The 25,265-nt window shown below is 44.7% G+C and overlaps 1 protein-coding gene across 1 annotated transcript in view; it reads right to left on the bottom strand.

Annotated features, from left to right (window-relative positions):
• Window positions 1-25,265, bottom strand: part of OPHN1 (oligophrenin 1) — a 110,567-nt gene that overhangs the window by 36,021 nt on the left and 49,281 nt on the right. Inside the window, exons 3-8 of the mRNA XM_006274729.4 lie at window positions 24,195-24,256; window positions 19,904-19,975; window positions 4,383-4,484; window positions 2,527-2,637; window positions 1,383-1,487; window positions 200-329 (exon numbers count right to left, since the gene is read on the bottom strand). Of these exons, the coding sequence (XP_006274791.2) occupies window positions 200-329; window positions 1,383-1,487; window positions 2,527-2,637; window positions 4,383-4,484; window positions 19,904-19,975; window positions 24,195-24,256 (582 nt within the window). The remainder of the gene's footprint in view (window positions 1-199; window positions 330-1,382; window positions 1,488-2,526; window positions 2,638-4,382; window positions 4,485-19,903; window positions 19,976-24,194; window positions 24,257-25,265) is intronic.

Below are 25,265 nucleotides of genomic sequence, written 5' to 3'. Positions count from 1 at the left end.
GCTCAGTAATAGTCCCACTGCATGACTGAGTCATAGCAACATTTGTACTTCCTATAGCTAAAAATACCTCTGTATACAGATCCCTGACTGCTGGCTGAATGAAGCTTGCAGTGTTTGGATAAGTAGATAGGTATGCTATACAGCCTGCAGCTGACCCTGTGCTTATTTAACACATATGGATTCACACACAAGGCATTACATTTTTCCTGAGTGTAGAGATAACCCTCTATGGTTGGCTGCCCAGGTAGTTTGCAGGTCAAGGGAGCTTCTTTCATCCTTTTCTTCAGGTCTTCCAACTCCTCTCGTGTGCTGGAAAAGTGATTCCTTGTCTGTTGAGAGAGAGAGAGAGAAATGTACTGTGCTCGAATACAAGCAAGAAAGAAGGACACCAGGACAGAAGTTCAGCCTCAGATTTTGAGAGTTTTTGCATGCAGGTCTCACATGTATGGATCTGGTAGCTGATCCTCAAATTCCCAACACACACAAAATGGCCACTCATCCTCTGTTGTGGGAATTATCAGTAGTACGGAAACTCAGGAAAAACTCAGACTAAGTGAAAACTTGGTCCTTGCCAGTCAAATATGGTGAACAGCACATGCCCAGAGCTGGGGACACAGTGTCAGAAAAAGATAAGGTAGCATAATCATGGCTAGCTTGTCTCTCTTTAACATGAAGGAACCACAACAGAACATTTTAACCGTATTAACACCCACAAAAATAAGATCTGAGTGTTTAGAAACTAATTTAGGAAAATATAAAGTGAATTAGATGCATAATGGGCTTCGTACAGCTCTTGTTCGTCCAAAATGAACGTTGGCCATGAAAGAGAACAAGTATAAAATAGGGCACAGATCCTTGAATGGAGAGTGTAATTAAGCAAAGGAACAACATAAAAAGGGATGGAGTGGGCAGATTGGAGTGAGTTATAATGAGCATACAATGGGGCATAGATCTTTGAACAGAATGTAATTAAGCAATGGAACAGCTTAGAAACAGATGGAGTGGACTGGATGTCTTTGTAAAAACATGGTCTAATATTCACAAGACAATGGGTTTGAGGTGGGAATTAGCAAGCAAAATTCTATGGCCTGTGTTAAATACAAGGTCAGATGAGGTGACCATTTCTTTCTGGCCTAAAGCACAGGGCTTTATATACAAGAGTATATACAAGAATAGCACCTGAAGAATCCACAGGTGAACCCCAGAAGGAAATAAATTCTCAGCCAGGCATTTTTTATGGTAGAAACAACTTCTGCACCTGTTCCAGCAAGAAAAGACAAGCTGCTTCCCCTCCACATTCAAAAACTCTTATATTAGCTGTATTTAGTTTACAAAACAGGACAGAGTTTGCTTACAAAAGGTGCAGCTGGATGGGAACTTACATTTTGCACGCTGAGCTGAAGTTGCTGTTTATAAGGAAGGAAATCCTGTGTGAGTTCAACTGTCAGGTTGTTGTAGGTAAAGAGGCTGTGTAGAAAGGCCAAAACCTGTACAGGAAAGAATTTATTAGCCATTGTTTCTGAAACAGCGGTATATAATCTAGCAATAGGTGGGCAGGAAGTGTGATCTTAACAGAGAGCTAGTGTTAACAGCAGCCATAAAATAAAATCTGCAATAGTGCGAAAGGAGCCCAAGGCAGATTTGATCTGTACCCAGCATGCTGACAGTGAAAGTAGCCAGAACTGCTTGGGTGGCAATTTTTTTTCAAAGTATGTCTAATATAATTACTTCAGGGCACCACCTATTCATGCAGTATTTAATCAAGATAAGATATGGACCAGATCCTGTCAACCTATCCTCTAACAAGGCATCATGCTAGGTTTCCCCATGTTTTGAGGACTGATTTCAGTCTGATATAACTAGACCACAAGGTCCCAAGGGTTCCCAAGGCACAGGACAGTCTATCCCCTGAGAGATGACATAATTATGGTGCTACATGTGTGCCTTGGCTGTCATCGTAAAATTAAAGGAAATGAAAGAACGTGTTGGAAGAAGGACAAAATATTTAAGGACAGTTTATTCAATGAGTTCCATTCAGAATTTTTCCTCACGTAAACTTATTTTGATGAGACTACATCAGAGTGAGGCTGTTCATTTAACCAATATAATGCATTATGATTCATTGGCTCCTTATTACAGCGATGAGCTGTGACCCGACTGCTCTGTACTTGGGCAGATGGCTAGGCCAACAGGTGTCACTTATGTTTATTATTATTTTTCTACGTTTGAAAACTACTACTGACCAAGCAAGGTAAATAAGACACTTCTTGGCAAAATCTGCAGCCATCTATGGTGTCCGGCTTATTAGGCAAATTTGAATTCTAGAGATGAAAGCAGCTTCCACTACTTCTCTTAGCGTTCATCAAGCAGCAGCAAACAATAATTAACTGCATGTTTGGCCTGGCCTCATTACAGATGCCTACATGAACTCCTTACCAAGACAGAACCCAACTAAATAATTTCCTACCCCTTTGTGTTGGCAAGTCAATAAATCTGAGTGTGTGAAAGAAAACAGAAGGTTCTTACTGGCTCCACAATACTGAACTTCTTGCTTTCCTGCACTTCCTGGATCTGGTACACATATTCAAGTGATGACTCAAAGAAATTGTGTCTCTCTTTGTCAACCACCAAGTCAGCCTGAATGAGAGAGAGAGAGGGAAAAATCAGATTAAGAAGGGCAATACCTTAGTATGGTCTGTATGCTGGTTTGCAAATGACACCCATCCCTTCTTAAAATCACCAAAAGGAGTGAACGCAGGTTTTGCTTTCATTACTTGGATCCAGGTATTACTAGAAGGCATATTAGGCATATTTTTTTCGACAACCTTGCAGCAGAAGGCCACCTCTGTTTCTCCCCAAAAACTCTGCTCTGTGACAATCTGGTTAGGATGGGCCCAGCAGAGGGTACACACCTTACCCCACCTCTTTAGGTAACCTGAGCTGGCTACATTGCTGAAGGAGGGGGAAACCTGCTCCCTCTGCCTGCATGACTGGCATCATACACCTGGGTGAGGGGCTTGCTCCCTGGGGAGCTGGGAACTGCCAGTCTGCCCAGCAACTAGTGATGTATTTCAAATTGGTTGGCTGACAGCCAACAGGTGCTGGCCTCCATTGGACCAGGTAAATGAGGTCACAAGGGCTATATAAGTTAAGGACTGCCCAGGAGGACAGGGCAGCAGCCATGAGGAAGACTCAAAGAGGCAAAAGAGCTGAACCATCTGAAACTTGCTATCTCTCTCAAAATTCAGGATCAAGGAACTGCCTGCCTCCAGAGGGAATCTCCATTTACCTCTGGATGACACTTGTGAGTAATCTACCTGAGATCTAACTAGATACATAGCTTGCAGTAACTCAGATGCGTGATCAAAGGCTACCCAGCCATGGGAGTTTGCTCTGTGGGATTTCTCTGATATTGCTCTACCCTGTACCCTATTCCAACCCTACCTCTTGTAACCAGTAAAGTTCTCCTTTGTACCTAGTGTGGGAGACTTATTGGGAGTGGGTCTAGATTATGACTTGGGGTCCCCTTGGTTCGGCTGACTAAGGGAGACCACTACTCGTGCTTCTGACTGAGGGAAGCATCCCAAGTTCTTGAAGTGAATCAAGTACCCTCAAGGGCTACTAGGCCTGCGTTTCCCAGGGTGCACAAAGCCAGAATCAAGCCCATCCCTGGGTAGTGGCAGTGATACCCCCAGGCAGGTGGGTGTGCTCCAGGAAGGGGGTCGGCCAGACATGAGGCGCCCCCAGAGAGGCACTCAGAGCCTGGAAGGTGGTCAGGCGCAGTGAGGTGGGAGGCTCAGTGCAGGAGCGCCCCTTACTAGCTCACCACAAACCTTGTCCAAGCAGATTCCAACTTTTATATGTAATCAGAACGTAGCATAAGTCTGCAAGGACAAGATTTTCTGAAGCACATTAATTACTGTGAAAAATGCCAGATGCAGAGTGCTGCAAACCAAAGTTCCCCTATTTAGCCACACAATTAGTACAGCGCTGGCAGAGATAATACAAGCATACCAATGCCTCCATCTGGCATCACAGGACTTTGGGAACTCAAAGCAGGTATCACTCTTGCTTCAGCAAAAAGAAACAAGCAGTAGAAACAAATCTTTCTATATGATCTAGACACTATAGAGAGACAAAGTCACAAGGTTACACGATCTCTTCTATACTTCCTTGTAAAGGGACTTCAAGTGTGGTCTCATAGAATTACTCCATGTTGGTGGAGGAGTCAGTAGAGCAACTGCACAGTTAAGTTTCCATGGCATATTTCTATCATAAATAACTTTACCTAGATTTCAGCACTTATCATTTTCAATCTATTATTGAAAAGGAGTCTGAAGTCCAATTAAGTTAATATTATTGCTGCTAGACATCACACTCACCTCCTGTAACTGGGATTCTTTCTTCTTAGATGATAAATGCAAATGGCGATCCAGCATGGAATAAAATTTCTCACCATCCTTCTCAAATTTTTTCTTCCTTTCCTAGAGATTAAAGAGTTGAGACAGAACTGATGGTTATGGACATTATTTTTGACCATGTTAGGTAAAAACGATGCAACACTACCAGGATGTTTTTCATGAAAAGATGATGGTAGTCTTATCAAAATGGGAAGTTATCTCATTTTCTTTATCTATTTCTTCCATCTTCAGTCAGCTCCTTCTACTACTCGCTGTTATACATGGAGAGAAAGTTTTGGCAGTACTTCATAGCAAAATACTCTAAACATTTGCTATTATCAACAGTGCAGCAGAAGGGAGCACTGCTAGAAAGGTTTCTTTCAACCTGTTAACCTCTTTGCTCTCAACAGAACTTGAAATTTATTAATAAATGTAAACCAGTGTACATTATTTACTGATATATTACTCAGTTCAAAGGAAAACTAGGTTTGTGCTTTAAAACCAAACATGTGTCCAAGGCAATAAAAAGATTAGTAAATAGCGGGATTTGCTAGGTTTTGAGGGGATTATTTTTGGTAAGTATTTGTATTCCAAAATGTGCCAGATATAAAGAATAGACAAAATTCTTGAAAAGGAGAATGTGGGGGACTGATCTCACTGTGTATTCTTTGGCCATGAAGGAATCAGAGATCGCAAGCCTTGTCTTTGACTGCACACATTCAATCCCACTGTTCACGTGCTGCCTAATCTGAACATTGCCTGGAGACGCATCACCTAAAAACTAATGACATTCATGTTGTCACAGACATTGTGGAGCCCTCAGAGTCCTTTTGGGAGTTCCACATAAATTGCCTGTTCCTTTTTATTGAGCTATCTTGCATCTGAAGTGTGTTCATGCATTATACGTGCACACACAAATGACAGAGCAGAGAATGAAGAAACATTGACTACACAGGAACCTATGCAACAAGAGGACTAATGATTTGTTTCTATTGGCACTGACACACAAAAAAGGTCCAGAATGAAGCCAGAAAAGAAATACTGAAAGATGAAGCCAGAAATCACACCAAAAAGCTGAGGTGAGAAGCTACAAGTTTTGCCTATACCATATAATGACCCTGGAACTAATAAAGACTGTGGTTTTGATTGTGAAACAGGCAAATATTCACTCCAAATGGGAAACAAACTAGTCTGTGTCTTGTGACTGTTGATGGATCTCACTAATAAAATTGCAGCCAGAAAGTGGTCCCGGTTACAGCTGCAGACACCAAAGTACCAGCTGATAGGTCGTGGAATGTAAAAAGTAAAAAAAAGAAGTCTTCTCTCTCAAGCTGTTTGGTTTATTTGATGATTCAGGTATTTAAAAACCAAGCAAGCAGAAAGCAAGTCTGGAAAGTCTAAAACTAATGAGGACTTAGTGAGGCCTTTTTATACATCCACACAACACCCTACCATTCTCGCTGTCTTTCTCCGATAAACCCTGTCGAAATGCCTGCCCTGGTATTTGTTTTAACAGAAGAAAATTTCATGCTGGTCCAACCTTGACAAAAAGGGAGCATTTATGCAAAACCCAAGTTGCCTGGCCAATACACTGCTATGTTCTCTTAGCTTCCACTTCACATCTTTAAGCTGGAATAGTGGTAGGATCCTTTAGACTTCCACTACTGAGCAGCAAGACCCCAGGCCTGAATTTTCCACATAATAATATGCTGTCTTCAGAAGTACTGGGAGGCTGTTTCAATATCCCAATTTTGCAGTAGGATCACAGGACAGTGATGGTGGTACGTGGAATGGGGTAGCAGAGGACAGCTGGGAAGAAAGCCCTAGTGTTAACAAAAATATCTTGAAGGATCTGTAAAAGTATGAAGGCTGAGGGAAGAGGTGCCATAATGACCAAGGAGTGGAAAGACATTTATGCAGGAGTCTGGCTGCGTTCCAGTGAAATTACTGTATTAATGCTGCTTCGGGATTTCACTCTGTTATTAATGATGTAAGGCTACCTAGACCCTTGAAAAAGTATCTATGTTAAACCTGAATAAACAAATACACACATGGGAGTGGACCACTGCCAACCCCTCACAGACATTTCAGAGAGACTATCACCTCGCCTCCGATCTGTGGACTCTTTCACATGCAAACACAGATTGAGTACTGGCACAGTCCTTTCTTGATTTGCTCCTAAAACTAACTGCATCTGCAATAGACTGCAGGTGCAAAGGTGCTGGGCCAAAACTGGAGACTGCTTTTGAAACATCTAGTCTTTTCTCCCCTTTTGGCACTCACTCTTTCTTTTTGTGAAGTCTCATTTTCTGTTCTGCTTTTATAGGCTATTAGTCTGTATATGAAGATGTCCCTGCCTGTTTGTATCTCATGGGGCTCCTTAAGGGTTTGGCTTCGGACTAACCTACTGCTTTCCCCTCTGAGAAGCAGACAAGGAAGGGTTAAGGGGTGTGGAGCACAGCCAGCTGGTCTCAATAGCCTCTTAGGCTCAGCTGCTGAGTATAAGAAGAGAAGGACTGAGGGAATAGATTAGTTTTGAGGAAGAAATGAAGGATATTATCCTGCTTGAGTCCCAAAATGGGGACAGCTTTTATTTTTAATACTCCTGGGACATGAATGGGGGATATATAACAACAAAAAACAACAGATTGCTTTGGGATGCATTGGGGGTAGCTGATTCAACAGTCTGATTTTGCTGTAAGATCACAAAGAAGTGGTGGGAATATTGGTGGCAGAAGGAAGCTGGGAAAGGAGAAAGGCCTGGTTTTAACAACCATATCTTGAATGATCAACAGAAGTAAGACTGCTAAGGAAACATATGGAGACTACTGCTTTATACAGGTTAACAAGACTTTTTTTTTCTGCTGGGCACGTACACAGAAGGATTTGTTTGGACTCAGACTGTCCACATACCTGGGGAGAAAGAACCCATCACTGTAGCCTGTTACCAATCTCAGTATCCATTACAGCGCAAATACGCATGAAAAAAACCCCCACCAACCACCACAGAAGCTACTCTGCCTTGCACTGTGACAGACAGATAGGCCCCAAGATGCACAGGTCTGCTGTCTGCTGAAACCAAAAGATCTTTGCGAGGAACAATTGACTTATGGTACTACCCATACCAAATAAAGACCATCCCAAGTCAGCAAATTCATGCCTAAGAATAAAGAAGAAAAAAAAAAAAACGTAGTCATCAAATCTGAATGGGAAGAAGAAAAGGAATTTGGATAGCAAAATCTAAATTGAAGCACTTCTGCTGAAGAACTGGCACAAGGCGAGACTGGCAAAACGAAATAATCCCCTAGCAACTGAACCTGGGGCTGAACCAGTCCAACCTGCCAGGGCTAAAAAAACAGAAATGTTAATCTCTATTATTTTACTAGGGTCACATTTCCAAATCATCGCTCACAGCATGAGGCACTGGGCCAATCAAATCAGAAGCCTAAACTTACTGTATTTATCTTTTAAAGAATGAGCCACAAAAACACACCAAGTCTTCACATTATTTTCCATAAAAAGTTTAAAAATAGAGACATGTGAACAGCACAGCTTGCATTTTTCCCTTCAACACATTCTTTCAGGCATCAGAGCTCTAAGGGCATCTATACACGTGCTCCAGGGTGGAGGGGGGGCCCTTCACTTAGAGAAGCTCTGAGGGTACCTATACACATGACAGACCTCTGGTTCCAATGCAAGCTAATTAAAATGCACCAGAACAGACTCAATTAATCAAGTCTGCTGGAGCATGCTAATTAGGATGCTCCAACAGCCTCTGCATCACGTGTATTCAGTAGGGCTGTGCGAAATGGGCTGTATTTGATTCAGATTTGGCCTGAATTGGGGACAATGATTTGATTTGTTGATTTGAATCACTGTCTCCGATTGGATTCGGCCAAATCTGAATCTGAAGATTCGATGCTGATTCAGAGAATCAGCGATTCGGCCATAGACACAGCTTTATATGTTTTTTACTACATACCACGAGGTACCAGCACAGCTTGTGAACGCTGCAATGCTGGGGTGCATGGAGCATCCCACAGTAACGTGGTGGAGGGGGGTGTGCCTGCATACTTGGCAGTGAACCCAGAAGTGGACCAGAAGTACTTCTGGTCCACTTCCAGGTCTGCCAGGGAGCGCGCTGGGGACCCTCCCATGCTCCCTCTGGCTCAGCAATCAGCCATGGGGGGACCCCGGGTGCCCACTCCAGACCCAGGAGGCACCTGGGTCCACTTCCAGGTCTGCTGCTGAGCACATTGGGGAGCACCCTGCACTCTGCGGGACACTCCATCCACCCCAGCATCGCAGGATTCACGAGCCACGTGCTACCTTGAGGTATATAAAAAAACATTTAAAGCTGTGTCTATGTCCAAATCACTGAATCTTTCCAAATCTCTCCAAATCAATTTGGAGGGTTCCAATTGGAGACATTAAAGGGTCTCCTGATTTGATCTGGATTCAGAGGCTTGACCACCAAATCGGGCCGAATCTCCGCCAAATTGAATTAGGGCCCGAAGCTTTGCCACAGCCCTAGTATTCAGCATCCCTGCATTTCAAAATGATGGCATGGGCACTTTAACTAAAGGTTGCCAAACAAGCTTTAAAGTGTCCCCGCCGCCATTTTGAAGCATGGGATGCTGAATACACGTGACACTGCAGGCGCTTTAATTACAGCGGCTCTGAGAACCGGAGCAGAGGACTGTCACATGTATAGGTGCCCTATGGAAAATGGTTTGCTGTCCGTACAACACAAGTAAGAGAATAGTTGCAAACTTTAGAATAGTTTGATAAGTAACTATATCAGGAAAAGAAAACCAGTGATGAAATAGTGGAAGTGGCACAAGATGGAACAAACCATGTCTGTCACATCTAAGCTAGAGAAGTCCGGCCCCATTTCTAAGAAGGAATAAAAATAAATTGCTGAAAAATCAATACAAGCTGTAGTTTCCAGTCTGTGGTCTGTGCTTAAGACTCAGCGTCTGGAAGAGCCAGGCCTGTCTGTGGTGGCAAGTGTCATATGTTAGACATGACAGACAACATCCACCCCAGCATTTGGAATGAGACTGCCACTTTACTCAGTATTCTCCACCCCTGTGGAATTGTCAGAGAGGATGTCAGCAAAATCCATGCCCAAAATAAAATGTATTGTGTCAGTTATCTGGTATCCATGTTTCATGCATGAAATAAGCACACACCAAAAAGATCCAGGAAACATGAAAAATAAAATAGCATTACTGCAATCATGTGACACATAACATTCTGATGCTGCCTGCATAGTTCATCAATGGAAAGTTGAAAAACCATGCACTGATATGATAGGGAACGTGCAGATATGACAGTCAAAGTAGGTGCAGAATCTCACATCACATGATGACACCCTAGAATAATATGTCCTCTTCTTCCATGACTCCAGCTCAGCATCCCTCCATGAACCAGACAGTACTTGTTTCTGGATTATATTATGTGACCAAATAAAGTAATGATGTAGCACAGGGGAGGCTAACCTGCATCGAGTGCTGCACATGGCATGGGCAGTCTCTGTGTACAAAGTGACAGATCAGGGACTGGACGTCAGCAATATCAGGCAGGAACAGCAGCAGATAGGGTAGGAAGCAGAAAGCAGAGCAGTAGAACAGGAAGGGAGCACAGAGTAGGGAGCAGAAAGCAGAAATGCAGATAAGGCAGGAGAAAGGGATCATAGTGGCACTCAGGGAGGGTGCGGGGTGAATTTATGGCATGCTTGCCAAAAAGGTTGCCCCCAATGCTGTAACATATGCTTAAAATACCACTGATACCCATTGCTATGTGTGACAAAAATGAGATAAGGAATCTTGCTGGATTTCTGGTGTTAGCTTAGAGCTGAGCTGTTCTTTCAAGGAAAATACCATCTGCCTACATGTGGTTGGAAAATTATTTCCGTAATAAAAAGCCTGCAGAGGTAAAGGGAGATTCTGTTGTTCATCAAGAACTGGGATGTCAGTCAATTCTATCAGAAACTATTCTTTTCTCTCAAGATTTTGCCACCACCTAGTTTAAAGGATATTCTGCACCAGAACAAGTACAAGGAAGTGAAAGGCAGAGACATTTCCACAGTGATTTGAGGAGATGAAGAACAGCTGCAGATACAGCAACATACATAATACGCTGAGATCTCTCCTACAAAGTGATTGCTGCCATGTGGAAATAAGAAGAGCACAAAATTGATTATTTGGCAAGATTGAAAGAGAAGCCAAGCAACTTGCATTCCAGCTAATTAGCATAGAACTGAAAACCAGGAGGATGCACTAAAAACTCCACCTGAATCTGGAGCCAAGGTTTCTAGGAGCTTGTTTGCTCACTCTGCCCAGCAGCCAAAAAAAATGACCAAAGGACAATCTGCAAACACAAGCACAAATTAGTCGCTCATGAATATTCAGTGAAGGACAGCATTACCTTCCCATTAATATCTGCCAGTGTTCAAATCCAAGAAACACCCAACTTCCATGCACTTACTCACCAACAGAAAGTACTTATTGCAGTTGCATGCAAGGCAGAGTAGCACAGTCAGCAAATGTTTATACAGGCTAACAAAAGAGACTGCTCTTCGAAAGCCTAGCTCTCTAAGCTTCAGCAGATGCCAGTTTAATCAGAAACTAACACAAGTCCTAGAAATAGCACAAGCTTCCTGTGTTTGCTGTCTAGCTAAAGGCAGCTTGGGATAACTGTACAACTGAAGGTTCGCAATTCCCTTGGCATTCCCTCATGTATCATTTGCTGCTGATAAGCTCTGGCACAATGGCCTACGTCTTCTGGAGAGTGGCTCAGTTCCAAGCTTAAACTGAAGGATGAAGCAATCAAAGAAAAACAAAACTCGACTTGCAAAACTTTCCCTGAACCATTTCAAAGCTAATTTCTCTGAAATTCCCATCCAGCAGGGAAACTGAGTTGTGAGGCATCCAGGATCTACAACTCTTTCAACTCACTTTAAAGCTCAAACCAAACTTGTCTTCGAGGATCCTCTTTCCCCCCGTAATGTGCTTGTACAAGACCCCTGGCAGGTTGCTAGCACTGCCTGCTGCGGACGGAAGGCTAGGTCTAAGTACAAACATTCAAAAAGCCTGACCCTGAATTGATTCAATCTTTGCAGGTTAGTCTAACCTGCGTAGATTGAACTGATTTGCAAGTGAATAGACATTCACTTCTGATTCCGCAAATGCAGGCACGTGCTAGAAGCCGGAGGATGCTAGAGCAGCCCTCCCTTCCCTTCAGGCTGGAGGGAAGCTAAACTGAGGTGGGGTGTGGCCAGGCCCAGCAGGCTGAGTATTGCTGGGGAGGGGTTTAAACTCCTACCCCAGTCTAAAGGAACCCCCAGAGCACACCTCCCAGCCAAGGGTTGATCCCGCTGCGCCTTCCCAGCTGCCAGGGCCCGGGTTTCGCTTGGGGCAGCCCATGAACAAAGGGCAGATCAGAGAGAGGAAGGGGAGCGAAACGGCTCCAAGCCCAGGTGGAGATACGCACAGAGGGACTGTGGCAGCAGCAGCTCCATCCTGGATGCAAGCCCTGCTGAGCAAAGGGACTCAGGCTGTGTGGGGGCAGGGAAGGGGCTCTAGTGTCTCGGCGCTAACCCAGGGCAGAGCCTCACCAAGCTGAGCATGCAGTTGTGGGAGCAGTTCCTGCCCGGCAGTCCTTTCTACCCGCTGGAAAGAGGCACGTGGGCTGGCCCCAGCTCCTGCACCAGTACACATGGCACGGGCTCGCCCCCTCAGCCCCAAGTGCTGTTATCTGTGTCCCCTGGGCCACCGGGCACCGAGCTGGATGCGCAGTGCTGACTCTTCCCCTATCCAGTGGCAGCGGCACAGCAAGTCACCGTGTACCAGGTGCAGGGCTCTACCCCTACGGCTTCCCAGCTGCCACTGCCATCGGGGGGGCTCACCCTGGCTGTCCTGGTAGGCACTACCTACATGGCTGAACTGTGGTTGGTAGCTAGGTGGGTATGCAGCAGCCGTGGCAGAGAAACGGTAGGGTTAGCGCCCCATGCCTGGTACATTGGGTCCTGCTATGCCTATGGCCTCCCTGCCGTCTGCCCGCCCGGCAGCCAACTGCAGTTTGAAAGCATAGGTAGCGCCTACCAGTACAGCCAGGGCAGGACCCCTGATAGTGGTGGTGGTGTGGAAGCTGGAGGGGTAGTGCCCCACGCCTAGTACACAGGGCCAGGCTGTGCCTATGGCTTCCCTGCTGCTGCTGCCACCGCTGTATACCTGCCCAGCAGCCAACTGCAGTTCGCTGGCATGGGCAGTGCCTACCAGTACGGCCAGGGTGGGTCCTCCCGATGGCAGTGGTAGCAGGGAAGCCATAGGGGTAGAGCACCATGCCTGGCACCTGGTACATGGGGTTGTGCTGCACTGCCGCCACTGGGTAGGGGAAGAATCAGAAGTGTGCACCCAGCTTTGTGCCCAGGGGATGCAGGTAATAGCACTAACGTTTGAGAGGGCAAGCCTGTGTCATGTGCGCTGCTGCAGGGGTCAGGACTGGTCCAGATGTCACTCTCCAGCAGGTAGAAGAGGCCACCAGGTAGGAGTTGCTCCTCTAGTGATGCTCTGCTCCGGGCTAGCCTGAGAGCCTTTGGTGAGGCTCTGCCCCGGGCTAGTGCCGACACACTCGAGCCCCTTCCCTACCCTATTTCCAGTCTGGGTCCCTCTGCTTTGAGGTGCTCACGTCCGGGATGGAGTCACCACTGCCACAATCCTGCTGTGCATGTCCCCACCTGGGCTTGTGACCATTTTGCTCCCCTCCCTCCCCCCAATCTGGCGTTTGCTTTTGGGCTGGCCCAAGCAAAACCCCAGCCCCAGCTGCTGGGAAGGCGCAGTGGGATTGTCCCCTGGCTTGGGGGGGGGGGGGGGGGGGTTTCTAGGGATCCCAGGCTGTTGAGCCACAAGCAGGGCAGAAAAGCTGGGCAGGCCCCAGCTAGGGTCCATGCGGGTGAGACAGGGGGCAATTAAACCTCCCTCCGGCCCCTGTTTGCTTGAGGTTGCTGCTAGGGCTGGCCATGCCCCTCACTGTTCCAGCGGTGGAGGGGGTGGGGAGGAATGCCTAACAGATCTGCTCCAACCTGGTCAGGCAGACCCCAGCTTGGGTCCCCTTGGGGGGCAGGGGAATAAATCCCCTTCCTGTCCCCTTTGCCTCAGGGGGCCATGCTGGGCCAGCATCTAGCCATGCCCCTGCCCCTGCTCTCTGGAGTAGACAGCACAGCCCGGCCCAGGGCTAAAAGCATGCTGGGAAGCTGGGGGAATCTGATTTAACTTAAACCAGGAAGGGGTTTGGGGCAGAAGTTCCATAAACCAATTGACCTCAATCAGTTAAATCTGATACTACATTCAGCCAGGTTTATCTTAAACCAGTTTTGGCCATTTTGAAACTGGTTTATGTGCACTGAACTTCTGTTCTGTTACAGGTTTAAACCAGTTTCTGATCACTTAAACTGCACTCCTTTTATGTTTATGTGTAACTTCTATCCCTAGCCTAGCAGACTATGTGGGATAAAGACTGGATGTTCAACCAGGGTGGAGTGAAACCCCCACTCCAAGATCCGAGGGCGTGATGCTGACTCACACCACTTCTCACCAACAAATGTAAGGTAAGCTGTTCACCTGGTTCCCACTCTCTACTTCCTAACATCTCCTGCCTGTTAATGTCTTGCATTTCAACTTGGGCATGACAGATTCCTATTCTCATTGCAAGGCCATTGTAACTTGAAACAGAGCTGGGGAAATAATGCACAACAAAAATGCCTCTGAATAGTTGCCTGGAGTTTTAAATTAACCTGCTGGGACTGCAGTTGTCCTGCAGCAGGGTTCCTTTTGGTGAACATACAAATAGTGAAGCATACCAGGAAGTTTGTTTGCAGTGGCTGAATTTAATGCCTGCAGTACAATTGCATGAATATTTATCTGATCAGGGATGAAATACAGTGTCATGTGACTTTGCACTACTCACAGCTGGGCAATGCAGCTCAAGAGGTGAATATTGGCTACTGAATACAAAAGCTGAATTGTTTGGATTGAGATCAATGGGCAAGAAGGAAAAATAAAAGTAGGTTGAATAAATTCAGACAACAAATCAGTTCAGGAAATCACAGTTTGCTGGGAGAAAACCCACAAGCAGGAGACTATAGACACAAGAGGAGGTATATGTTCTAACTGGTTATCTTCCACCTCATTTTACAGCAGTCTTAACAAAAAGCTGAAGGAGGAAGACTGAAAGGGAATAATAAGAAAATGCTAATACAGGAAATAATGTTCTATGGCTCTGTTTTCAACTGTTACTAATGATGTATCAGCAGCTAAGACACAAGTTTCGATAAAATAAATGTGAATGTAGCTGAAAGATGCTGAATGAGCATTTGTATAAAATATTCTATATTCATCTGATCTTTTCTCCCTACTTAGTTCCCCAAAAGTTGCCTTAGAACTCAACTCTAGAATAATCAGAAGAAAATCACTCTTTCTCCTTACTTCCTCCTTTTAAAAATACTTACCTCGGAGCTACATGCTGTGAACTGGGACCAAGAGGCTTGATTACTTATGGTCTAAATGCTGTACCCTCAAACACTGACAAGGCAATGTTTCAGGATAACAAACTACAAGCCAGTCTTAACTAAGCTTAATATGGATTAAAGGAAAAGTTGACAGTTATAAGTATGGTGCACGGTAGTAGATGTACAGTTCAAGTTTGGGCTTTCTATGGACTTCATATCACACATATTTTTAAAGCTCTGTTTCCTGCAGAAATCTACAGTCCATGAAGTACCGTTGGAGTAACACAGAATCTCCTGTGCATCGACTATTCCTTCATCTTCAGTTACAGCCTATGTAGAATCCCATACAGCAATAAATATTCCTGTGTCTCACCACACTGATCCTCAATAGGTTTGGGAAACGATCGAACAAAAGCAAAAGGAAGCTCCCAGAGTTGTCTCCTACAAAGGAGGACCTGAACCAAACTTTTCCCAACAATTTCTCATAGGCTGAATGGCTACAGAAAAGCTATGAAAGGTATCCTAAACCACACATAGAGCTTGGCCACTGCTTACAAATAGAAATGTCAAAGCACTTAGCTACACAGTCATGAAATCAGAAGATGGAGAACAGACGCATTCTTTTCATGTGAAAAAGCTCTCATGTTTGTCAGTAGGGCAGCATTATCCTGCAGAAACATGCTGAAGTGATTTCTACTGCTCTACAAAGACCAACATCTTTTCTTGGGCTGATAAAAAAATGATTTCTGCTACAACGCATCTTTGTTCCTCCAAACCCCAGAGTTGTAGGTTGTATAGATCAAAAGTAACTATATTATACAAGTGACATCTTTCCAGTTAACCTTGGTTCCTGGGTGTCCTAATCAAATGTAAATTTTTCCTTTTTCATATTCCCATGTGGCAGTTAGCATATCTCCTTCCTCAAAACACCAGTAACTACCACTCCTTCCTTCTCCTTTTTGAGAGCTTCCCCTTTCCAGCACCATGAGGGAGAGAACTTGTTGCATGTTTCCATTTATTTTCAAATGTCATGGTTATTTTTACTGGATATACTGTGCGCTCAATGGTTACTGTAATAGGTAAGCAGCACAGGGCAGATCCAAAGCCCACTGAAAACTATGGAAGCATTCACTTCTAGTTCACTGGGCTTTGGATCAAGCCAATGATCTGGCCCATATATTTATGATGTAGATTAAAAACAAACAAACAAACCCACCAGCCTGTTTCTCTCTTGTGAAGTGGAGCTGTGAAGTGTATAAGTAGAGCTGGTTCAAGAACACTGCACTAGATATACTCTTTCTGGATCCCACTGGAGCTCTCATTTCATTTGATCGTTCACTAGCTACCAGTTTTAGAGTACAGGTTTCCCTCACTTTATGCTGTACATGCGTTCCTAGAAAACAGCACATAACTTGAATTCATATAAAGAACCCACTTTACAACGTAACAAAGAGGGATACGTTCCAAGACCTTGACTGTACTGACCTCCAGACCCATTTCTACCACTTTTACAAGACAATTTTGGTACTCACCAACAGCAGACAACAGTACACACAAGCACAGGGTGGTGGTGAATGTTTAGTGGGTGGTAGTGGACTAGAGAGAGGGATAGGAGATAAGCCAGTGAGATGCTTAGAAGCCATAATGGGGATGGCAACTACAGAAACACGTGTCGCAGACAATGAGCACGGAGCACAAATCCACACAGGAGACTATGTTTTGGCGTGCGTCACTCCCACAATGCACCGCACACAGCAGCTGAGTGCAGGTTTACCCCACACCGATCGCACAGGAGTGAATTTACCTCGCATATAACAAATTTTGATATAAAAAGGGTCATTGCAGAAGACTGAACTTGCACATACAGAACCCGCATAAAGTGAGGGAAACCTGTACATGGTATATTTAGGGACTGAGAGACCAGTGAGCTCTGATCTCACCCTGGCATCCTTTGCTGCCTTGGAGATAACTACAGTGCAGATGTTCCTTATATTGCTACTTTCCTACCATTCATACACACAAACAGCTACCTACCACCAGAGCCAGATTGACCCTTTAGTGGGCCCTAGGCAAACCAACTTGTGGGCCCCGGGTTGGTCGAGGCCACCCTCCCCACCCCAGCTCTGCCACCCGTAGGGAGCAGGGCTCAGACCTGGTGGCCGCTGCAGCAGTGAGGGGAGGGGAAGGGAAGGGGAGGGAGGCGTACAGGGCCATTTGCGCTGCCACTATGGAGGGAAGGACTGGGGCCCCCCCGCAGCTCAGGGCCCAGGGGAGGGGAAAGAAAGGGAAGGGAGGCAGACAGGTCCATTCACACCACTGCCGTGGAGGGAAGGACTCTGCTCCCCCCAGCTCAGGGCCCTAGGCACATGCCTAGTTTGCCTATGAATTAATCCAGCCCTGCCTACCATTCATGAAAACGGCCACAATCCAAGGCATTGCTTTGGCAGAAAAGGAAACCTGACGAAAGACGTTTGTGCGGTATCCTAATGACACCCTACATGGGTGCCTGTGTTGGAATGCCCCATTTCAGACAGACTCCATCCATCTCCCAGGAAAACGGGTTAGTGCAGACTCAGATGTCCTAGTCAGACTATCTGGCCATTTACCAACCACAGGCATCATGAAAGCCCAATTCAAATGCCCTTCCTATCTGGCACCAGTGTCCTTGAAAGAGAATGGAAAACATCTTACAGAAGGCGACTCTGACAAGACATGGAAAACAGGAATCGGAGAGTACAAATTATCTCTGTCATGCCTCTGCTCAGCACAACTAAAGGCTCAATGTCATGTCTCTGCTCAGCACAACTAAAGGCTCAATTCTGACCTCACACTCGCTGCTGTAAACCAGGAGGCACTATGCTGAAGTCAATGGAGATAAATGAGGCTGAGGCAGGAATCAGGGGAGCCAAGTCTCTTATCTTTTATAGCCTGCCTATTGGTGAGACCTCAGGATGAAAGGCTCTTGTAACTGCACTAGCCCTCCTCTGCCCCTCACTTCCTAATGCTGAGGATGCAGCAGTTCTGGGACAATTATTTAAGTAAGAGAGTGGATTCATATCTCTGCGAGTTTGTGAGTGCTCAGATGTCTCATCCCTGTTTGTAGGGTCTTGGATGGGGATGTGGTTTTAGGCTTTGGTAGGCCATCTCTGCAAGCCTGAAGACAGGATGTGGAAGCTGGGGCAACAGTGGAAGTGGGGAGGTGCATGGGGGGCAGTTATTTATTAATGAGGTCTCCATTTCTCCATGCTTTGCACATGTACCACAGTACTGAAGAGAGCTCAAATAGCCCTTAAAACACTCACATAAATTGTACCTTCTCTTCAACACCTCATAATAGCACGCAGGACAAGGTGCTGCTTCCTAATCTATGCTGGAGTGTGTGTTGAAGGGCAAGGAACAAAATACCCTCCTGAGTCCAGTTTAATAGGCCACAACCCTTTGCTCATTCAAGTGTCCCTAAAAACTCACCATTTAACATTTCCTACCAGGGGACAGAAGTCTATACAGAACTCAGAGACACTTCTCTCTCTGGGCACCCCTTTGTCTTTTCTCCATTTCTGCATACAAGCTTCTTAAATTCTTCAATGCAATATAACAGACAATGTCCATCTGAAGCCTGTCAGCAGAGGTTGATCCCTTTGGGATTGGTTCTTTGGACTCCCTGAAGCTGGTGGCTTATTATGCCATCCAAAGAAACAAGGGATGAGTGAGAATAAAGGAAGCCTACATGATAGATCCTGATGGAAGGAACCTTAAAGATTAGCTCAGGAAGGAAACTTTAGGTAAAATTGGTGCCTTATTATTAAAGTATTTATTTGGCAGTAGTGCCAAGTTGCCCCAGTGGTATTTCAGGAGCCCACTGTGCTAGATGCTGTACAGACTCATAAGGAAATGATGGTCCATGCCCCAAGCAGCTTACAATCGATAAACCTGCTGATGTCATTGCTAATGAAGGCCATTCCACAAAAAAACGGATGAAACTGGTCTCTGAGCAGCCATGTGGATTGTATTTGGTTATCAGGTGCTTGAGAAAGGTGATTGGTTATAGATACGGCTATTTTTATTGTGTTTGGAGCACACAGTCACACACACTGTGCCAAGACATCGCAACATGGCACAAGCTTCAACCTATTTACATTGTGGTGGTTCTTCAAATACATACTTTAAAAGCACAACTGCTTGGGGATGGGACCTCGTTCTCATTTTCTCCAATTCAGTATTTACTAAATGTCAGAGACTCCAGATGGGCTGGGCTGAATCCAAACTCTAAGCATTCTCCAAAACATCTCCATTTCAGAGCTGGTTCAGAGCCAGCCCCATTTCAAGCCACTGCTGAGTAATATGGAACCTTGCTTCTTGATAGTAGACAAGAGAGAAATAATATTTTCTACTCATGTGCAAACTTACTTTTTATGGTGTTCTGCTTTAAAAACTTGGTGCATCTGAAAGACCCATTAGCAGCCTTATTTAAATATTTCAGAAAGTGAGCCCAATGGTCATAATTAAGTCCTGATTGCTGGCCTCTACACATTTTTTCCTTCCCCTCAGATATATTTTGGGCATGGGGAAAGCATTTAATTTGTTATTCCAAACTGAATTTCATATAAAAGTCCAAGATGTATAACTTTGCACTCTCCTCCATCCTTGCTGGCACATGCACTAATGCAAAAAGGGGATATTTTTGATCTCTGATGGAAGAAAGGATATAGGTTTCTTAGGAAGGGCACAGTGCTGGGATTTTGCCAGGGCTGAGCGCCAGGAGTTCAGGAAGGGGCCTTGATGTTGCTCATGATTGAAAGTTGGGGGGAAAAAAAAAGTCTTGTTTTGGCAGCTAAATGCCTGCACAGGGGAGGGGAGAAGTTCTTCATGCCCCCAGTGAATTGGGACAGTAAGCAGAAAATCTCAGCCCAATCTATTCAGGGCCTCTGTCAATAATACTAGTAGTAATAATACTACTAATAATAATAAATCAAGCCACACCATCACTTACTTTGGTGAATCCTATTTGCTCCTTACGGAAATTTTCCAGTGGCTTAATCAGCAAATCGCTAGCATTTTGCACCTGAAAAACACAGAAGAAAGAGTTTAACTGTATGACATATATCTGTTAGCTAATTGGTAGCTGCACAGACCAGCAGATCATGTCAGGATGAAAACCAGGAACAAACAATGCCAGCTCAGCCAGCAACTTGCTGACTGTTCTTAATCCAAGTCACTTGCCCTCTCAATATCCCCTTTCCTCATCCCTAAAGTGGGCATAATATTAACCTATGTCACATGGGATTTTGAGGACATGCCATACAACTCGAATGGTCAGGGTTACTATTAGACTTTTGCAGGTCCACAATCTCTACAATACCATGGGAAGGCAACTTAATGCTCTGTTAAATTCTGCTACCATCTTCCACAGTAAGTTTTTAATCATTTTCTAGTTTGCTGTTTCCTATTGAATTACAGGAATCAAAAGGCCAAACTTTAGGGCATAAGAGAACAGAAGGAATATTCTCTTGGGCTTTTGGGACCTTTGTAACAGTGTCATAGACACCCTTGTTCTAAACTGGGACACACAGCATTCTTTATGAGAAAACGGTTTGCCATAGTATTTTTTCTGGACACTTTCAATCCAAACTGCAGAGCAAAGCTAGTGACAAACACCCAAATGCCCATAACAAAACATAAGTCTTTGCCTTGAATGTGATCTGCACTGCTGTCCCAAGTCCTGTTATTCACACTCTGGCACTGGCGTCCTTAAAAGAGGAACTCCATGTTGCCTGTAAGCCACCTCTCTTTGGTGACCCTATTGCTGGGCACTGCAGCAAGACTCCACACAATGCAAGGCCTTCAAAGGAAATAACAAGGTTTCTCTACTTGTTCCCCTGTGGCTGAAATTGGCTGTTATGCCCAACTCCCATGGGATGGGCTGATAGAAAGTGTTCTGTGAGAACCCAGAAACATCCATGAGAGGACAAGTCTGTTTTATTTGCTTCTGTCCTGCAGAAATAAAACACCAGGGAACCAATTGCATGCATCACGCACACTGGAGTCCACAACCTTATTTTAACTCTGATTGTTTCTAGTCTGCAATAACCAGTCAGGATGGGATTATCCTGCCCAGTCTAGCAGACAGGAACAGGATAAGAGATGTGCATCCCTTTGCAGCTGCTTCTCTCTGCCTCTGTTGTATTTGGTACCAAAAGAAGCCTTTGTCTTCACTGCAATGCCACTCAAAAGGCGCTGCTCAAGCCCTGCTTGTCTGCAATAGCTTCTATTCTTCATTCAGTGCAAAACCATAGCAGGTGAATACGATTCCCAAGCCAGAAGTCTGGCTTACTGCCAACATTTCTTGGTGACTAGAACAAACCAAAGCTAATGAATGCATTCCTAGGAAATGACTGAATTTATTCTGAAATGGGCCATTTTTAAACCTAACCAACCCAGAGTAACTTGCACCCCACCCCATATGTCAGTCCAGCAAGGTCCTGATATGGGTAAGACCCAAATCCCAGAGACACAGTGTCATCCTGGAGCTGAGTGCAGGAAAGGCATGAGGGAGAGTAGGAGGCTAGTGTTGTATCTTTGGCATAGCACTTTCCATAAACTCAGTTTCAGGATTCAGGGTTTCTGAATGCATTAAACGTGGGGACCCTAGCAGACTTGTATGGGATGAGTTTAAAACCTGGGTCTCAAATACATAACTTGAGGACTGTTCTTACTGACTCACAATCAGTAAGGGGAATGAAAGCAGGTCCCTTTGCAGTAAGGCAGTTTTCAGTGTTAATGCACACAATGGCTAAACAAGGATCCTGGGGCAAAAGGAAAGATGATTTAAAAAATTGCAAGTCTTAATTTATCTGATTAAAAATGTTCAGTGAAGGGTGTTCCCCTCAGGCAGGCTGTCTGACTGTTCCCAGGGAATCCTGTATTCTCTTTGTGCCACTGGTCCCAGCTCCAGCCTAACCAGTCCAGGTTTCCCATCCCTGTTTCTGTAAAAGCTGGGGGACAAAAGGAGAGAGCTCTATCAGTGCAGTGAGAACAGCACAGAATTCAGTAGAAGACTAGGGGAAGATAGTGACAAATATATAGTCTGTGGATGTGTTGTAAAGAGGCTGATCCTATAAATAATGTGCCAAGGGTAGACAAAGATGAAGAAAACATCTCAGATGGTATCACTAAGCACCTGCAAACTGTGAAGTTGCTGGTAATGCCCAGAATCCATCCACCCATCCAGCAGTTAAGTAGCCACTGGGATCAGAGATGAAATTAAAAAAAAAAAAAAAAAATCTCGTTGCCTTCTGTCAGTTGATTTCAGTCCATTGCTGGTTCCTTCTCTTCTGTTACCCTCACCCTTGCCTGCTGTAGAACCACACAGAGCCGAGTCCTGGCATCCCCAGAGGTGTAGCTATCCCTGTCTTTCTAATTCAGCCAGACAGCCTAGTGGAAGCCTTTTAATCACTGTATTAGGGCAGGGGAAAGCAGAGCCAAGTAGCAAATTCCTGGCATGCTGTGAAAGGCCTCCACTGATTCTAACCTTCGTGTTTTTTCCTGGATTAAGTGTGAAATGGGGAGCCAGCATTCAATAAATGATGGAGGAGCTCTGGAGACAAAAGGGCACAATGTAATGAGAGACAGAAGGGAGTGAATCACACTGCTGGAGCTGCATCCCAGGAGAGGCATGAACACTGGGGGAATGGCTGCTCACTCAATTTTTAAAAAGCCATAAAAATGTGCATTACTTCATATTTTACAACATTTGACTTTACTGAGTGAAGAAAGCCTGAAATAATTTGTTCCAGGCAAAGCACAGCTGGGCTCATCAGAACACGATCCTTCAGAATGACAGGGGAAACCCGGCAGCCCATCAGAGCACCTGCCATGTGCCGTTTCTGCCTGCTTAGAGCAGAACACCTGATGGGATCTTCCCTGGTGACCAGCAAGTTAAATGAGACAAGTCTCCTTCAACCCCCGGCTCCTTTATGTTGTATAATAAGAATGGCTCTCCTTGTTCCTGAGCCCTTTGGAGCATTCAGAGGAAGATGTCAATACTATGTATTGCTTATCAATGGATAAGCCCCGAGGGGGGTTCTTCACATGTCCCTGGGAGCCCTCCAAGGCCTCCAATTTCCTTTGCCTTCCAACATACAGAACAGTAATGCCAATACAGACATTCTTTGTACAGGCCGGAAGGTGGATGTAAAGTGATTCAGCCTAGCCTGTCTTGCCCAGATGGGAAACCTAGCGTATATGACAGGTTTCTGGTTTTCTTCTCTTGAATGATTGGGCAATTGGAAATTGTAACTACCTTGTACATTGCCAAAGCACAATTGGGCTGGCTGAGGCTGAGCCAGGGAACCTACATTTTCTCCACTATTAGGCTTTTAACTGGGTAACAGTTTTGGGCTCCCAAACCTACTAAGCAACTGACCATAAACTAAGACAGAGTTAAATGACCACAGAACTAAAAACACAAAATCCTTAATGCAGTAGGATGCTGGTGAGGAAATTTAATGCAAATGTGAGACATATTTAGATTTGCTCTGCATTATGCAAAATTTAGGGTACATTTCACACTTCTTGTGCTGACTATTAGTTTGTTTAAAATATTAAGTAAACTGGCACAAAACACAGTGAAGGCTTAGGCTCTCCAATAGAGTAGGTATCAGAAAAGTGGTGCAATGCAGTGGAGAGAGAGATGCAGAGAACAATGGAATAGTGTTCATAGGTTGCAAACAGGCAATTTTGGTGAAATAGGTGTTAACATGCTACTTGCCCTCTGGTGACCTCTGTATGTGAAACAATTAAAAATAGACATCATCAAGGTGCCACTGATATGGAGACCCAAGCCTTTATAATCGTGTAGGACCAAGAGCAGCTCTGAGACCCTTCATGTCTGCTGTGCTTTCATGAGAAATCTGTCACTTCCCTACCACGTATAATGTAAATAACCAGCTTTGGGTGTATGCCCAAACCAATGCTCTTTCTTGGGTGGAATCAGAGCTCAGCTAGCTCTGATACTGCAAAGAGCTAAGATAGGTCACTTTTTGCAAACCATATGGAAACAGAAAGAAATAAGTTCAATATCCTACTCCCACATGAGTTTCTGTGTAGGAGTGACAGCTACCCCCTGTGCAGCACAGTGATAACCATGTTCCTTTTTAACAGTTATTTTTCTCATTATATACTCCAAGCCTGGCCAAGTGATTTCTTCAAAAATATCAAGCTTTGCAGTTAAATATCAAAATACCAAAGAAGCCACAACAGTTGTTCGGGACAGGTCAGCTTACCATCATTGATCTCTCAAGTTCTACCTCCTGGAGCAATTCTGCAAACTCCTTAAAGGATTCAGCTAGAAAGAGATAAATGAAAGAGCTAATTAGCACAGACCTTGGACAAATTAGTGCTGAAATCATGTTGTACTCATGATTGCTATGCTCAATACAGAACGGCAAACCGATCCAGAGAAGCATTTGGAGCGAGCGCATTTGTTTCTATCCCAGGCAGTCCAGATGGTTCTAGATTCAGAGTATTGTGAACTTTCCATTTCTCTAACTCATCATACACACCAAGCCCATACGCAGAATCTACCTAAGAGAAGGAGCATAAGGTTGAAAAATGTACGGTTGAACTTTCATGAAGGCTATTTAATTAATTTGAAAGATCTCACAGCCCCATGATCACTCTATAATAGATACTCTGTTCTCTATCAGCAAGGACAACATGCTGATAGAGTTCATTTAGGAGAGCTTGATCACTTCTTACATGAATGGTGCTTTACAGTTTGGTAAAAAGAGGACAATGAATGGCAACCTGAAACTGTTTGATGCAAAAAAGTACTGTTCCACCAACCACTGAGCAGGCAGCAAAATACTGCTTCCTAGGTGCATCAACCTGTGCATTTAATGCTATTTGACTTCACAGAGCAGTAAATTTACTACTTGCATATCCAGGTAGGAAATTTACTGCACAGTAGACTAATTTACTGCGCAGTAAGCACCTGCATGTGTAGATGGTGACACTTTCCTGTGCAGTATATTAGTCTATTTAATAAAGTATAAAGCAATATGTGCAATAAAGCATCTCGTGTAGACATAGCCCCTATGGTCTATTCTCTACCTGGCCAGAACAGTATCAGAGTGGTTTGGTCTTCATGGAGGCTTGTTTGTTAAGAGAAAACGAATTTAAGTACCTGCCTCCCTCCCGATCTCTGGGCTAATCCTTAAGAGAGATGAGACAAATGCATAGGAAAAGCCTTATGGACAGCACTAATTAATTATCTTCTTGGCTAGTGCAGAGAAGTCTGATCATTTCAGCCTCCATCTCATGAGGTAACAGCACACTGTCTAGTCCCTCTGCAA

Source organism: Alligator mississippiensis, chromosome 8 (genome assembly GCF_030867095.1).
Source record: "Alligator mississippiensis isolate rAllMis1 chromosome 8, rAllMis1, whole genome shotgun sequence".
Lineage (NCBI taxonomy): Eukaryota > Metazoa > Chordata > Crocodylia > Alligatoridae > Alligator > Alligator mississippiensis.
This window is presented reverse-complemented; position numbering and strand designations above follow the sequence as displayed.